Genomic DNA, 13,169 nt, shown 5'->3' with positions numbered 1-13,169 from the left:
TGCTGCCGATGGCTTCAAAGGAAACGCTAAGCTTCACACGAATCAAGTTGGGTGCTTCGTGTCTGCGGCTCGGATGGAACTTGCAGGCTTGCAGCAATCTGAACCCCCGCTTGAAACGAAGAAGCCTGTGGTCAGCCAATAAACACCCTCTTCCATTTGCAGCACTTGCGAAACGGCGAAATGGTGCTGTGAGATTCTCCAAGGGAGAAAATGTTTGTGAATGCCTTCCTCGATAATCAATGGTCTTCTCTCCTGCCTATACACAACCCAACTGGGCAATAATATTACACAGGTGTAGCAAGTGAAACATTAAAACGGCAGTCAAGCAATACCTGAATTACCAGCGACAGAGGTCCCATCAACACATCGTCAGGGCGAAAATGGCGGGGTAGGTGCATTCCGGCCAGCTGCCCGGCGGTTCTTTGGTGGCCCACTTAGGTGCTTAATTGCAGCAGCGCGCACAGACTGGATGGAGGACGCGTTCCACGTCGCGTCCATGCCTGAAAGCGGCAGGCACGGTGTACTTTGGCAATTCAGCCACACCATGTCTCAATGTAACTGAACCGAATTGGGATCGCCAACTCTCACCGACCCATCCCTCAACAACCGAACGGACGACGAGACAACTCTAGATTAGCGATAGAGAAGGCGGTTATTGAGCCATTACGGTAGCGCCGGGGAATCCCGAAGAATGGCATCAAGTGCCACTATCAAGGCCATTGAATCTAGCACGGTGCGTTTACCGATGGTTGCAAAATAAAATAATAATAAAATGCAGATATTGACAAATTAAATAGGTCCATCAGATCCAGTCTGGCCAAGTCATTGTAGACCTTTGCTCTGTAGCAAAAGAGTTGGTCGAGAACAGCTTTGACGCTGGAGCAACCGCCATCGGTACGTGGCTGAGTCTTTCTAAGAAAGTGCACGCGCACAGAGCTGCCCTCATTAACAAAGCTACGCCACTCGCAGATGTCCGCTTCAAGAACCAAGGGCTAGACTCGATTGAAGTCCAGGACAATGGCTTGGGAATTGCATCCCACAACTACGAGTCCATCGCCTTGAAGCACTACACTTCCAAACTCTCAAGCTACGATGACCTCTCGGAGCTGCAGACATTCGGCTTCAGAGGTGAGGCGTTGTCTTCGCTATGCGCCCTGTCCCGCTTTGCAGTCGTGACATGTACCGCCCAAGACGTACCGCGTGCCAACAGGCTCGAGTTTGAGACCTCTGGGAAGCTTAAGAGCACCAGTGTCGTCTCGGGCCAGAAGGGCACCACCGTCATTGTCGAAGACCTCTTCCACAATCTGCCCGTCCGCCGCCGAGAGCTGGAGCGGAATGTCAAGAGGGAATGGGGCAAGGTGATCAACCTCCTCAACCAGTATGCATGTGTGCAGACCGGCGTCAAGTTCACCGTCTCTCAACAACCCACCAAGGGCAAGCGTATGGTCTTATTCTCGACCAAGGGAAACCCCACCACACGCGAGAACATCATCAACGTGTTTGGCGTGAAGACCATGAATGCCCTGATATTGATGGACCTCAAACTGGAACTAACACCCACTGCTGGACCCCTCAACAAGGGCAAAGCGAAAGCAAGCGGAAGCGCCACTGAAGTCCGCGTTCTCGGCCACGTTTCTCGACCTGCCCACGGTGAAGGTCGGCAAACCCCTGACAGGCAAATGTTCTATGTCAACGGGCGACCCTGCGGCCTGCCTCAGTTCGCCAAGGTGTTCAATGAAGTTTACCGGTCATACAACGCTTCCCAGTCGCCATTTATCTTTGCCGACATCCAATTAGACACCCATCTTTACGACGTCAACGTCAGCCCTGACAAGCGAACCATTTTGTTACACGACCAAGGGCAAATGCTCGATAACTTGCGGGAATCGCTAATTGAGCTTTTTGAGACACAAGATGTCACCATTCCCGTGTCCCAGGCGCAGACGTTGAAGCAGAACCCCTTCAAGACAGCAGTCAGCCGTTCGTGGACGCCCACTTCGGTTCAGGCCAGCAGCAGGGCGGCTACCGTGGAGTCGCAGCGACAGGCGGGGCCTAGTTCTCCAAAGGATGACGATGTCGACGATGAAGAGGATGACGAGGAAGCGAGCGAGGAAGGAGAGGACAACGAGCAGCCGACTAGGAAACAAGTGCCTCCTAAGCTGAGGAGCTCGTTACAGTCTGCGAGCATGTTATCCCGCTGGCTGGCAAAGAGCCCCGACGACCAAGGGAATTCTACGGCAACCCCCGAGGCCCAACAACATGCTAGCAGCGGCGTAGATGGGGATCCCCGTTCCGACCTCGTAGTTGCAAAAAACGATGACACTGCGGAGAAACCCGGAGGTGAAGAACCGACGTCTGAAGAGGCGGAAGCAGATGGGTTGAATAACGAGGGACCAGAAATCGTGGAATCCGTTGCCCGCTCGACAAGATCTGGTGAGAGACCGAGGGAATTCCCAGCAGAGGACGATGATCAAGACGCCAGGATTGAACTCGAACCGCCAATCCCCGCCATTGCCCCTTCATCCCAAGCACCAACGCCACGAGTCGTCCCGGTGACCACAACACGGCCCCTCAAGCGTTCTACCCGGGAGGTGGCAACCATTACCATTGGTGACCACACCGTGACGAGTCTGATCGGGCATGCTTCTAAACGCCCTAAAGTTGACGAGGACCCGAAACCGACTCGGGCGACGGCTGCTGGGAAAGGGGGGAAGCGAAACGCACCTCTGCCATCTTTTGGTGGACGCCTCACTCAGTTATTCTCTGCTTCGGCGCATGCTGATGAAGGGCCTGTAGACAAGACTGGGATCTTGGCTGAGGATATTGATGAGGATATGGAAGAGTCTGGTGAGGACGTCGACGAGCAGATGGGAGGGTCTGACGAAGATATCGACGAACCGATGGAAGAAACCGGCGAGGAAATCGTTGAAAATGAAGATGAAGAGGGGTCCCTTTTTGTGTCTCAAGAGGAGGGCAGTGGGCGTGCTGTGAACGGAATCGACAGCGAGACTGAAGAGGTTAGAGAACGGTTCCCAGTTTCAGGGGAAACTGAGAGTCCGGTTTCCCCGAACAACCCCGACACGCCGATGGAGTCTGTTGGGCCCACGCTTTCCTGCCACGGTGACGACGCCACAGACGACGCCGACTACGTCGACGAAGATGAAAAGAAAGCCCAAGAAGAAGAAAAGGTCCGGGAAATGATAGACACAGCTGAGGCCACGGCCGAACCGACTGAGGAAGGCGAAAAGCGATCTCAGTTATTTGTTAAAGGGCGGTCAAAACGCAAAGACATGACTCTCAATCTGGAGCAGCAGGTCAAGACCAACGCGGACGAGATACAGCAACGCATCGCAGCCCTCACACGCCACATACCGCCCCCACAGTCCGTGGCCTCCCCAAACACTAGCCCAGACGGTCTCGAAGCAGCCGACGCCGAGGAGAAGCTGTCTCTCAAGATCTCCAAGACCGACTTTACCAAAATGCGCATCGTCGGGCAATTCAACCTGGGATTTGTGCTCGCCGTGCGCGAGGCCGCCGCTTCCCCAGAAAACACGCCCGAAGCCGCCGACGACGAACTCTTCATCATCGACCAACACGCCTCGGACGAAAAATACAACTTCGAGCGCCTCCAAGCCACGACCACGGTCCAATCGCAGCGCCTCGTCCAGCCCAAAACCCTCGACCTGACAGCCCTCGAGGAAGAGATCATCCTCGAGCACCTGCCAGCACTCGAGCGCAACGGATTCGTCGTACAAGCCGACACGTCCGGCGCGCGGCCCGTGGGATCGCGCGTGCAGCTGCTGAGCCTGCCGCTCAGCCGCGAGACGACCTTTTCGCTGGCCGATCTGGAGGAGCTGATCTTCCTGCTGGGCGACAACCCGACGTCGAGCGCGGCTACGGTGCCGCGGCCGAGCCGGGTGCGCAAGATGTTTGCCATGCGCGCCTGCCGCAGCAGCATCATGATCGGGCGGGCGCTGTCGCGGCGGCAGATGGAGCGCGTGGTGAGGCACATGGGCGAGATGGAGAAGCCGTGGAACTGCCCGCATGGGAGGCCGACGATGCGGCATCTCTGTGGGTTGGGAGCGTGGGATGGGAGGGGGTGGGTGGAGGGTGATGGTTTTGATGAGGGGGGTGGGAGGACGGACTGGGCTAGGTGGGTGAGGGAGAAGAGGGGGGATGAGGAATGAGGAGGAGGTCCTATGTTGTGCAGTATCTGTGATGGCGTTGGTTGAGACTTGCGAAACACGGACATTGCTCAGTTGTATATACCCTTGTGAATAGACCGACATTTTGGACAACGGTAGTGAAATCGGCATTTGCCCAACGATTAAACCAACATTCCGTAAACGTACATTCATCCATCATCCATCTATCTACCGAGATAGCTAGCCAGAAACAAACACCATTAACTCCAACCAGAACATAACCCAACATGCATTCATACGCAAGAACCAAACCCCCTGCCACCACACTTCATTCCCATCCCACCATCACCACTACCACCCTTCCTCCCCACCCAGGCAACACGCAAAAGAAAAGAAACCATAAAAAAAAACACCCTACTCATTCAACACACCATACCGCGACCACCTCTGCCCGGCCCTCCCCTCCTCCGCCACCTTCCCACTCACATTCCGCCTCCCCATCCCCGCACCGCCAGCAGCACCACTCCCCAAATCATAATCATTCCCCGACGACACCACCCGCTCCCTCTCCCTCACCGCAGCCGCCACCACCCCCAAGTTCTCATCCTTCCCGCCCACAATCACCGGCGGCGTCGCGGCGCGCAGCTCGCCGTACGGCTTGGAGAAGAAGGCGCCGTCGGGCTGGATGGACGAGAGCCGGTTGCGCGGGCCGCCGCTGCTGCCGACCGCGAGGGCTTTGGGGGTGTGGGTTTGGTCGGTGATGTCCTGGCTGCCCGAGACGCGGCGGTCGTTGGGGGAGATGGTGGAGAGGACGGAGTTGCGGAGGCGGGAGAAGGGGGTTCGGGGGCGGCGGGGGGTGGTGGGGGTGTTGGTGTTGTCGTTGGTGGCGAGGGGGTTGGAGCGGAGTGGGTTGGGGTGGTTGGCGTTTTCGTTGGTGGTGGTGGTGGTGCCGCGGGCGGGGGTGTAGAAGGTGTCGTTTTCCGAGTCGGAGTTTTCGCCGTCGGAGGCGTCGAGGGAGGCGTAGGCGGCTTTGTTTTTGGGGGTGGGGGTGGCGCGGTTGCGCTGCTGGGTGCGGTTGATGAGGGATTCGGAGGCGTACCAGGTCTCGGTGAACCTGGCGGAGCGCGGCTGGACGGTTTGGGCCGGGGAGATGGGCTCGGCGCGGTAGGAGGGCACGGAGCCGGTGCTGGGGCAGGACGAGTGCACAGAGACGGGGCGGGTCGAGGTAGCACCGGTTTCGCCGAGAGGGATTTCCGTGTAGGAGGCGCGGTGCGCTGGGGGAGGTGGTGCGGACATGCGCTTCAGGTCTTGGGAGGCAGTCGAGTTGCGGTTGCTGGCGGGGACTTGATACTGCCGGCTGGGTAGGTTCAAACGAGAGTCGCCCGAGGCGAGAGAGAGATCCGACCCCTGGCGGGTATGCATAAAAGGGATCGACGGTGGGCGGGAGCTGCTGCCGTCGTAGAGCTCGCTCTCGCGCTTTTCGTCCGAGTACGTCGATGTGGTGGTAACTGAGGACTTGTTCCGCTTGTGTACGCGCGAGGTGAGGTTGGCCTCGAGCGGGTTCATGTCCGGGGGCATGTATGCGATGCGGCGGAACATCAAGCCGAGCCACAGGGAGATGGCCAGCGAAATAAGGTGCAAGCCACCAGCGCCGATGAGACCGTAAAAGACAGACGGGACCATGTACTTCACAACATCCGGGTCGTCAGGGGGCGCCGTCGTCTTCCACTCTTCGTTCTTGTTCCTGGTCATGATGGCGCCGTACGCGTACAGAGGTAGAACACAGAGGTCAGAGAGACCGGCGAAGAACTGATAACCCGCAGACGAGCCGGGAGTCCTAGCTCCTGCTGGCCGAACATGGTGGAAGACGCTGTAGATGCAGTGGAGAATGACAACGGCACACTGTGACAGCGGTTAACAGGCTGCGTGGCCGGGCGGCAAGTGATTAACTTACGGTCACAATTACGACCCATCCTACTAGCCCTGATACGCTCATGGTGACGATGAGGCCGACGGCGGCGATGGCCTGGACAACTCTGAGACACATCTGCACGACGCGCATGCCCTTGATCCAGCTCTTTGTCCTCTGGCCCATTGGAGAATACTTTTGTTTGCGCCCATTGGGTACCATGAGAGCACTGTGGTAGTGGGTTAGCGGCGCTGGAATGTTGATTCCGAGGTATGGTATGGAGTCGTGGAGGAGGGAGGGAGTAACTAAAAAGGTACATACTCGGGATGACGGTTGAATGAGACAAGCGGGCCGTCTGGCTTGGGTTTTGGCTTCTTTGACTCGTAACTTGCTCGAGTCACTGCCTTTGGATCGAATTTCACAGCCGGGAACCTCTCGTCGTCCCTGCTGACGGACTGGTACATGAACGGCGGCTGAGAGCCCCCCATTGTGGCGGTTTTATCTCGATCTGCCCTTTTCTTGTGGAATGTGGGAGGTAGGTAATTTTACGTAGGAAAAATGACAATTGAGGTGTCGGATGTGCATGTGAGGTCGACTTTGAGATGTAGTCGTGGGGCCAGATCGGGGCGCAATGCAGGAACATGTTGACGGGCATGGTTGACCGGGCAACAACAGTGGTTTCAGCTCGGTTCCCTGAAATCCATCTTAAGCGCTGTGTGCAACATCACTACCTCTTCGGCATTTCCCCTCGGTTCCAAATTTAGGCAACGAGCGGTATTGGCAAACTGCGTAACTTTCAAATATGACAACAAATTCTTGCGTACGGTTTGTGAGTTATTTGTGGTATAAGTTGTTGTTGAGTACTTACCTAGGTACTTCATGGGCATCTCCGAGGCGTTGTGGAGCATTCGGAGGGCCGCCGGCGATGGCCTGCTGCTCCGAGTTCCACTGAAAACGGCCCTGAGACCCGCAATTTACAACGGAGCGGATCCCGGGTTCGGCGTTGGAGTTTGACTCAATCCATCTCAACCTCACTTTCAAATATATACTCATTTTGATTTTCATCGTACACGGCAATTGGCTTTCGTATTGAGTGCCGTCATGCTCTCCCTCCGATGCGCCAGGTGGCAGCCGCGTGCGGCCTGGATGCGGAACCTGAATGCCTCCTCCTTGAATCCCGTCACATTCCGGAGCTTGTCTACGGCGCAAAGTACTCGTGACGATGGCCGACCATTCCGGTTAGCTGTCATCGGCTCCGGGCCGGCCGGCTTTTACACGGCCTACAGGGCCATGTCTAAGATTCAAAACGCCAAGGTCGACATGTACGAAGCGTTGCCCGTTCCTTTTGGCCTGGTGAGGTTTGGAGTTGCGCCGGACCACCCTGAAGTGAAGGTACATACATGGCATGCCCTATTTTAGCTGTTATGGCCGTCCGTGTTAAACCAAGCCACAGAACTGCCAGGAGAAGTTTGAAGAGGTGGCTTCTTCCCCGAATTTCACCTTCATCGGGAACGTCTCCGTCGGCACCAAGAGTGACCACCCAGACGGCGGTACTATCCCACTGGCCAGCATCCTCCGCCACTACAACGCCGTGGTGTTCTCATACGGTGCTGCGAAGGACAGGACTCTCGGTATCCCGGGCGAAGATTTGAAAGGCGTCTATTCAGCCCGCGAATTTGTCGGTTGGTACAACGGCCTCCCCGAGCATACCGACCTCGCCCCAGATCTCACTCAGGGGGAAGAGGCCGTAATCATCGGCCAGGGAAATGTGGCTCTAGATGTGGCCCGGATGCTACTCGAGGATGTGGATGTCCTTCGCAAGTCGGACATCGCCGAGCACGCCATCGAGACACTCTCCAAAAGCAAGGTCAAGCGGGTGCACATCGTCGGCCGCCGCGGCCCCATGCAGGCAGCCTTCACCATCAAAGAAATCCGGGAACTGATGCGCCTCCCTTCGGTCGCCTTCCATCCCATCGACACCTCCCTAATTCCCCCGGACCCGAAAACACTACCCCGCGCCCCCCGCCGACTCATGGACATCCTTCTCAAAGGCTCTCCAACCACACCCTCCTCCGAAGCCGCCCAAAAGTCCTGGTCCCTTGACTTCCTCCTCTCCCCCACCGCCTTCCTCCCCACAACCACAACAACCACCACCACCACCACCACCACCCCCCGCCTCGCCTCCACCCAATTCACGCGCACAACCCTCTCCCCCACCCCCTTCGACCCCCAAGCCTACGCCCTCCCCTCCACCACCACCAACACACTAACCCTCCGCACCCCGCTCGCCTTCCGCTCCATCGGCTACCGCTCGACGCCCCTCCCCGAGTTCGCGCCCCTCGGCATCCCCTTCAGCGAGCGGTGGGGGGTGCTCAGCCACGACGGCCACGGGCGCGTGCGGCACGAGCAGCACGCGCGCGACGGCGCCATGGAGATGGGCACGTTCCCCGGGTTGTACTGTGCTGGGTGGGTGAAGAGGGGGCCGACGGGGGTGATTGCGTCGACGATGGAGGATGCTTTTGGGACGGCGGATGCGGTGGCGGAGGATTATTTTAAGGTTGGGGGGAGGTTTTTGAATGAGGGTGTTGGTTGTGGTGTGGAGGGGGATGTTGGTGGGTGGGAGGGGGTCAGGGCGGAGGTGGGAGGGGAGGTGGATAAAGCGAGGGTGGTGGATTGGGAGGGGTGGAGGAGGATTGATGCGGCTGAGAGGGAGAGGGGGAGGAAGGTTGGCAAGGAGAGGGAGAAGTTTACGAGGACGGCGGAGATGCTGGCTGTGTTGGGCTGATGGGTGACAGGGTATCTTGTGTGTGTGGTGTGCATACGTCGTGTAGATATTTGTACATTTTTTGTAACTATAACTGTAACGTCTATGCCTTGTTCAGCTTCTCCGTCAGCTCGGGTACCTTGTCAAAAAGGTCCCCAACCAACCCGACATCCGCCACCTGGAAGATCGGCGCATCCGCGTCCTTGTTGATGGCCGCGATCACCTTGCTGTCCTTCATACCCGCCAGATGCTGGATCGCACCCGAAATCCCCACGGCCATGTACAGCTGCGGCGCAACCACCTTGCCCGTCTGCCCGACCTGCAAGCTGTTGTCCGCATACCCGCTGTCGACGGCCGCGCGGGACGCACCAACCGCAGCCCCGAGCGAGTCGGCCAGCGGCAGCATGACCTTGTCAAATTCCTCCTTCGACTTCAACCCCCGCCCGCCCGACACAACCCTGCTCGCCGTTGCCAGGTCCGGCCGGTCCGACTTGGCGAGGTCTTCCGACACCCACTCCGCCGCGCTCTCCGCCTTGGGGTCGACGCCGTCCTCGACGGCTGCAGAACCGCCCGCGACCGCCGCGGCGGGGAAAGCGGTGCCCCGCACGGTGATCACCTTGATCGCGTCCGAGGACTCAACCGTAGCAATGGCGTTGCCCGCATAGATCGGGCGCACAAACGTCTTGTCGTTCTCAATGGCGGTGATATCTGAGATCTGCTGCGAGTCGAGCAGCGCCGCCACGCGCGGCATAACATTCTTGCCAAAGGCCGTGTTGCCCGCAATAACGTGCGTGTAGCCGCCCTTCTTGATGTTCTCGACGAGCAGCGGAGCGTAGTTCTCGGGGAGCCCCTTGTCGTATGCGCCGTTTTCCACCGCTACAATCTTCTCAACACCCTCAACCTTGGCTGCCTCCTCGGCCACGGGCTTGATGTTGCTGCCCGCGAGGAAGCCGTGAACGGACCCCCCGAGCTTCTGAGCGGCAGTGATGGCGCTCAGCGAGCCGCTGTTGAGCTGGCCGTCACGCTGTTCGAGAATGGCGAGGGCCGAGAGTAGGCGACGCAAAGCCGCGGGCGACCTGGCGAAGGTGGGAGTCGTCGCATTCCGCAATGTCGGGCGGGCGAGCGCCGAGAATGCCCGGCGGCCGGCCGACAGCATGTTTTCGAATGAATCGGTTTGTTGGGAGGGGCGGACCGGTGAATCGTGAGTTGACCTTTCGGGATCTCAGCCGGGTTGTGAGACGGAACGGACCTGCTTTCGAGGCTCGATGACGGATTGAAGCGGCCCGAGGTTAGCTTCGGAGGACCCACCAGTATCAACTTACCCCAGACTGGAACCATCGCCAAGCAGATGTCCGAAACCGGGCAGGCATTGTGGCCCTGCCCATCAGCCTTAATGTGGCTAGTGCCATGGGGACTTGACTCACGTGACTCTACCTCCCGCGCCATCGAATGGCCCGTGCACTAGAACGGGCTGTCCCGCTGTGCTTGCTTGTGCTGTGTGGTGCGTCGCGATCAATTTCTCCAACGCGACCCATCACGAACCGCCCTGCCCCCTTGCAGCCATCGCCAAAACAGCATTTTGCGCCAGCTAACATCAGGACTCCATCCTGCATCCTGTCTGCATAATCGCATTTGGGCCATCTTTCGCTAGAAACGCGCGTTTGGCCATCAACCTCGATTGGCAGTTTAATTCCACAGAGGGCTGGTTAACTCTTAGCCACTCCTGCATCCGACATTGTCTACTTCTCGCTTCATCCCCGCCATCGCAATGGAGGAGAGTTCGGTCAGCTACGGCACACCGACCAATGGCGCATCGCCGGGCGCCAACCCCATCCTGGCGCAACCGCCTCTCCCCGATACCAATGATGCTAGCGAAGGTATGCTAGGTTGATCTTGGCTCCCTTGCCGATCATGTTGCTAACCCATCATCACTTCTAGATGTGCAAATGAGCGAGGGTCCTGCAATTAAGCAAGACAGCACCACTCCCGCACCTGGCGCGGCATCAGACAACCCCCTCGACGCGCCCGAGGGCCCGCCAGCAGAGACGGCTGGCAGAGATGAGGAGATGGGAGACGCGCCCAAGGACGAGGCAGGGCAGACTGACGGCGCCGGCCAGGACGGCGCCGGCGAGGTCAAGTCAAAGGAGTTCATCGAGAATGCTGCGAGGGAACATCTGATTTCCCAGACCCACGCCATCGTTCTTCCGAGCTACAGCACCTGGTTCGATATGAACACCGTTCACAACATCGAGCGGAAAGCCCTGCCCGAATTTTTCAACAATAGGAACCGAAGCAAGACGCCCGCGGTATACAAGGACTACCGCGACTTTATGATTAACGCCTACCGGCTGAACCCGGTCGAATATCTGACCGTCACCGCCTGCCGGCGCAACCTAGCGGGCGATGTCTGTGCCATCATGCGTGTGCACGCCTTCCTGGAACAATGGGGTCTCATCAACTATCAGGTAAGCTGGTCTGTTACGAGTCATTCTTTTGATGCCTATGCTAACGCCATATTAGGTCGATGCTGACCAGCGCCCATCTCATGTCGGCCCCCCCTTTACTGGTCATTTCAAGATCATTTGCGACACGCCCCGCGGCCTTCAGCCCTGGCAGCCAGCAGCAGACCCGGTGATCACCGAAGGCAAGCAGAACCGGGATACCGAAGCCAAAGCTACGACCACCCCAGCACCCAAGAGCGAGCTCAACTTGGAGGTCGGCCGCAACATCTACGAGGCCAATGCCAAGAGCAACAAACTCAACAAGGGCGAGAGCAAGACGAACGGTGAAGCGCCGACGACTAATGGTGTGTCTGGAACTGAGGAGCTCACCAAGGCTCCGATCGTCAAGATCAGCTGCTTCAACTGCGGCACCGACTGCACTCGCATCTACTACCACAGCTCGCAATCGGACCCGAATAACAAGACCAAGTACGACCTGTGCCCGAGCTGCTACCTCGAGGGACGCCTGCCTGGCAACCAGACCAGCGCCCACTACACCCGCATGGAAAACCCCACGTATTCATCCATTCTCGACCGGGACGCGCCATGGAGTGATGCCGAGATTCTCCGGCTTCTCGAGGGGCTCGAGCGCTACGATGAGGACTGGGGCGAGATCGCTGACCATGTGAGCACTCGGACACGCGAGGAGTGCGTGCTTCAATTCCTGCAGCTCGACATCGAGGACAAGTATCTGGAGTCTGAGAGGCTGGATGCGCCGATTGGTCTCCAAATGCTGGGCAGCCACGGTGGGCAACTTCCGTTCAGCCAGACGGACAACCCGGTCATGTCGGTCGTCGGCTTCCTCGCCAGCCTTGCCGACCCAGCCAGCACCGCTGCCGCCGCCAACAAGTCGGCCGATATCCTCAAGCAGAACCTCCGGAACAAGCTCGAGGGTGGGTCGCAGGATGATGCGGAGGCGAACGGCAAGGGCAAGGAGAAGGAGGGCGATGACTCGATGGACGTGGACCTAAGGCAAGAGACTACCACGACCACTACTACCACGACGACCACCACGACAACGACTAGCTCATCCGCGCTGGCGAGCATCCCGCTCGCGGCGGTTGGTGCCCGTGCCGGCGGCCTCGCTTCGCACGAGGAGCGCGAGATGACACGGCTCGTGTCCTCTGCTGTCAACGTGACACTCGAAAAGATGGAGCTCAAGCTCAAGTACTTCAACGAGATGGAGGCCATCTTGCAGGCGGAGCGGCGCGAGCTGGAACGCGCCCGCCAGCAGCTGTTCCTCGACCGCCTTTCCTTCAAGCGCCGTGTGCGCGAGGTCCAGGAGGGGCTCAAGCAGGCGGCCACGGTCGGCGGTGAGCAGGGCGCCCGCATGGCCCAGGAGCTCGCGATTGATGGTCAGCGTATGAGTTTCCACGCCCCGCCTGCCGCGGGAGCGGTGCAGCCGCTGAGTGCCGAGGGTCAGATAAAGAGCTACGAGGCTTAGCTTATGGGAGTGTCTCTGTTTTCTTGGGTTCGTTTGGCTCTCTTCAGGCGTCAGGGGCTGGGAGGGATCGATGGGTATTATTGGTTGTGCGGGAGTAGTAGGATGTTGTACGAAAAAGAAATGTTTCTTGTTTCTTTTTGGTTGTATCAAACACCAGAGCCGCATGCCACGCACGGATTCATGTTGGACCGCGCCTAGTCAGGGGAGGGTTGCTAGGGGTTAACTTAGTATACAAATGCCTTCATGGGTTTTCAGTTTGCAACCTTCGTCATGTCTTGAGCTGCTGATGTCAGTAATTATTAGCCAACTTGGACGAGATGAAGTGAAGCTTGTTATCGTACACCTTGTGCTTGGGCCACTTAGAACTTTTACCATGGTTTCGACAATGGCAATAATAACAGTGTAC

The 13,169-nt window shown here is 58.2% G+C and overlaps 5 protein-coding genes across 5 annotated transcripts; 3 read left to right on the top strand and 2 right to left on the bottom strand.

The window, feature by feature from the left end:
* Nucleotides 1–464: 464 nt before the first annotated feature.
* On the top strand, nt 465–4,458 carry F5144DRAFT_649233 (uncharacterized protein). The gene is made up of 3 exons (XM_066792962.1): nt 465–733; nt 798–894; nt 970–4,458. Exons 1-3 carry the CDS (start codon nt 692–694, stop codon nt 4,185–4,187), a joined length of 3,357 nt encoding a protein of 1,118 aa, XP_066643102.1. The 5' UTR covers nt 465–691; the 3' UTR covers nt 4,188–4,458.
* Nucleotides 4,132–6,807, bottom strand: F5144DRAFT_629886 (uncharacterized protein). Its single transcript, XM_066792399.1, has 3 exons — nt 6,376–6,807; nt 6,100–6,283; nt 4,132–6,047 (listed from the first exon to the last, which is right to left on the bottom strand). The coding sequence occupies exons 1-3, from the start codon at nt 6,540–6,542 to the stop codon at nt 4,560–4,562; spliced, it is 1,839 nt and encodes a 612-aa protein (XP_066643101.1). The 5' UTR covers nt 6,543–6,807; the 3' UTR covers nt 4,132–4,559.
* A 393-nt stretch (nt 6,808–7,200) lies between these two features.
* On the top strand, nt 7,201–8,839 carry F5144DRAFT_489881 (uncharacterized protein; the record flags this gene model as incomplete). The annotated part of the gene is made up of 3 exons (XM_066785762.1): nt 7,201–7,446; nt 7,508–8,648; nt 8,715–8,839. The coding sequence occupies 3 exons, from the start codon at nt 7,201–7,203 to the stop codon at nt 8,837–8,839; spliced, it is 1,512 nt and encodes a 503-aa protein (XP_066643100.1).
* F5144DRAFT_572649 (uncharacterized protein) lies at nt 8,706–10,153 on the bottom strand. The gene has a single exon (XM_066788908.1). It carries the CDS (start codon nt 9,972–9,974, stop codon nt 8,922–8,924), a length of 1,053 nt encoding a protein of 350 aa, XP_066643099.1. The 5' UTR covers nt 9,975–10,153; the 3' UTR covers nt 8,706–8,921.
* A 167-nt stretch (nt 10,154–10,320) lies between these two features.
* Nucleotides 10,321–13,138, top strand: F5144DRAFT_572647 (SWI/SNF complex protein-like protein). The gene is made up of 4 exons (XM_066788907.1): nt 10,321–10,695; nt 10,757–11,283; nt 11,339–13,046; nt 13,105–13,138. The coding sequence occupies exons 1-3, from the start codon at nt 10,587–10,589 to the stop codon at nt 12,761–12,763; spliced, it is 2,061 nt and encodes a 686-aa protein (XP_066643098.1). The 5' UTR covers nt 10,321–10,586; the 3' UTR covers nt 12,764–13,046; nt 13,105–13,138.
* The last annotated feature ends 31 nt before the right edge of the window (nt 13,139–13,169 follow it).

Source organism: Chaetomium tenue, assembly GCF_020726465.1.
Source record: "Chaetomium tenue strain MPI-SDFR-AT-0079 chromosome Unknown F5144scaffold_4, whole genome shotgun sequence".
In the NCBI taxonomy this organism is placed as follows: domain Eukaryota; kingdom Fungi; phylum Ascomycota; class Sordariomycetes; order Sordariales; family Chaetomiaceae; genus Chaetomium; species Chaetomium tenue.
The sequence above is the reverse complement of the archived record's forward strand: the minus strand, read 5'-3'. Positions and strand labels throughout refer to the sequence as shown.

What these genes read in the sequence shown, in the direction of transcription:
- F5144DRAFT_649233 (XM_066792962.1), top strand. Translation starts at nt 692, where the DNA reads ATGGCATCAAGTGCCACTATCAAGGCCATTGAATCTAGCACG. An exon ending in AGGCCATTGAATCTAGCACG is followed by an intron (nt 734 to 797) that starts GTGCGTTTACCG and finishes CAAATTAAATAG; the next exon opens with GTCCATCAGATCCAGTCTGG. An exon ending in CGCTGGAGCAACCGCCATCG is followed by an intron (nt 895 to 969) that starts GTACGTGGCTGA and finishes CGCCACTCGCAG; the next exon opens with ATGTCCGCTTCAAGAACCAA.
- F5144DRAFT_629886 (XM_066792399.1), bottom strand. Translation starts at nt 6,542, where the DNA reads ATGGGGGGCTCTCAGCCGCCGTTCATGTACCAGTCCGTCAGCAGGGAC. An exon ending in TCATTCAACCGTCATCCCGA is followed by an intron (nt 6,284 to 6,375) that starts GTATGTACCTTT and finishes CCACTACCACAG; the next exon opens with TGCTCTCATGGTACCCAATG. An exon ending in GATGGGTCGTAATTGTGACC is followed by an intron (nt 6,048 to 6,099) that starts GTAAGTTAATCA and finishes CCGCTGTCACAG; the next exon opens with TGTGCCGTTGTCATTCTCCA.
- F5144DRAFT_572649 (XM_066788908.1), bottom strand. Translation starts at nt 9,974, where the DNA reads ATGCTGTCGGCCGGCCGCCGGGCATTCTCGGCGCTCGCCCGCCCGACA.
- F5144DRAFT_572647 (XM_066788907.1), top strand. Translation starts at nt 10,587, where the DNA reads ATGGAGGAGAGTTCGGTCAGCTACGGCACACCGACCAATGGCGCATCG. An exon ending in TACCAATGATGCTAGCGAAG is followed by an intron (nt 10,696 to 10,756) that starts GTATGCTAGGTT and finishes CATCACTTCTAG; the next exon opens with ATGTGCAAATGAGCGAGGGT. An exon ending in GGGGTCTCATCAACTATCAG is followed by an intron (nt 11,284 to 11,338) that starts GTAAGCTGGTCT and finishes ACGCCATATTAG; the next exon opens with GTCGATGCTGACCAGCGCCC.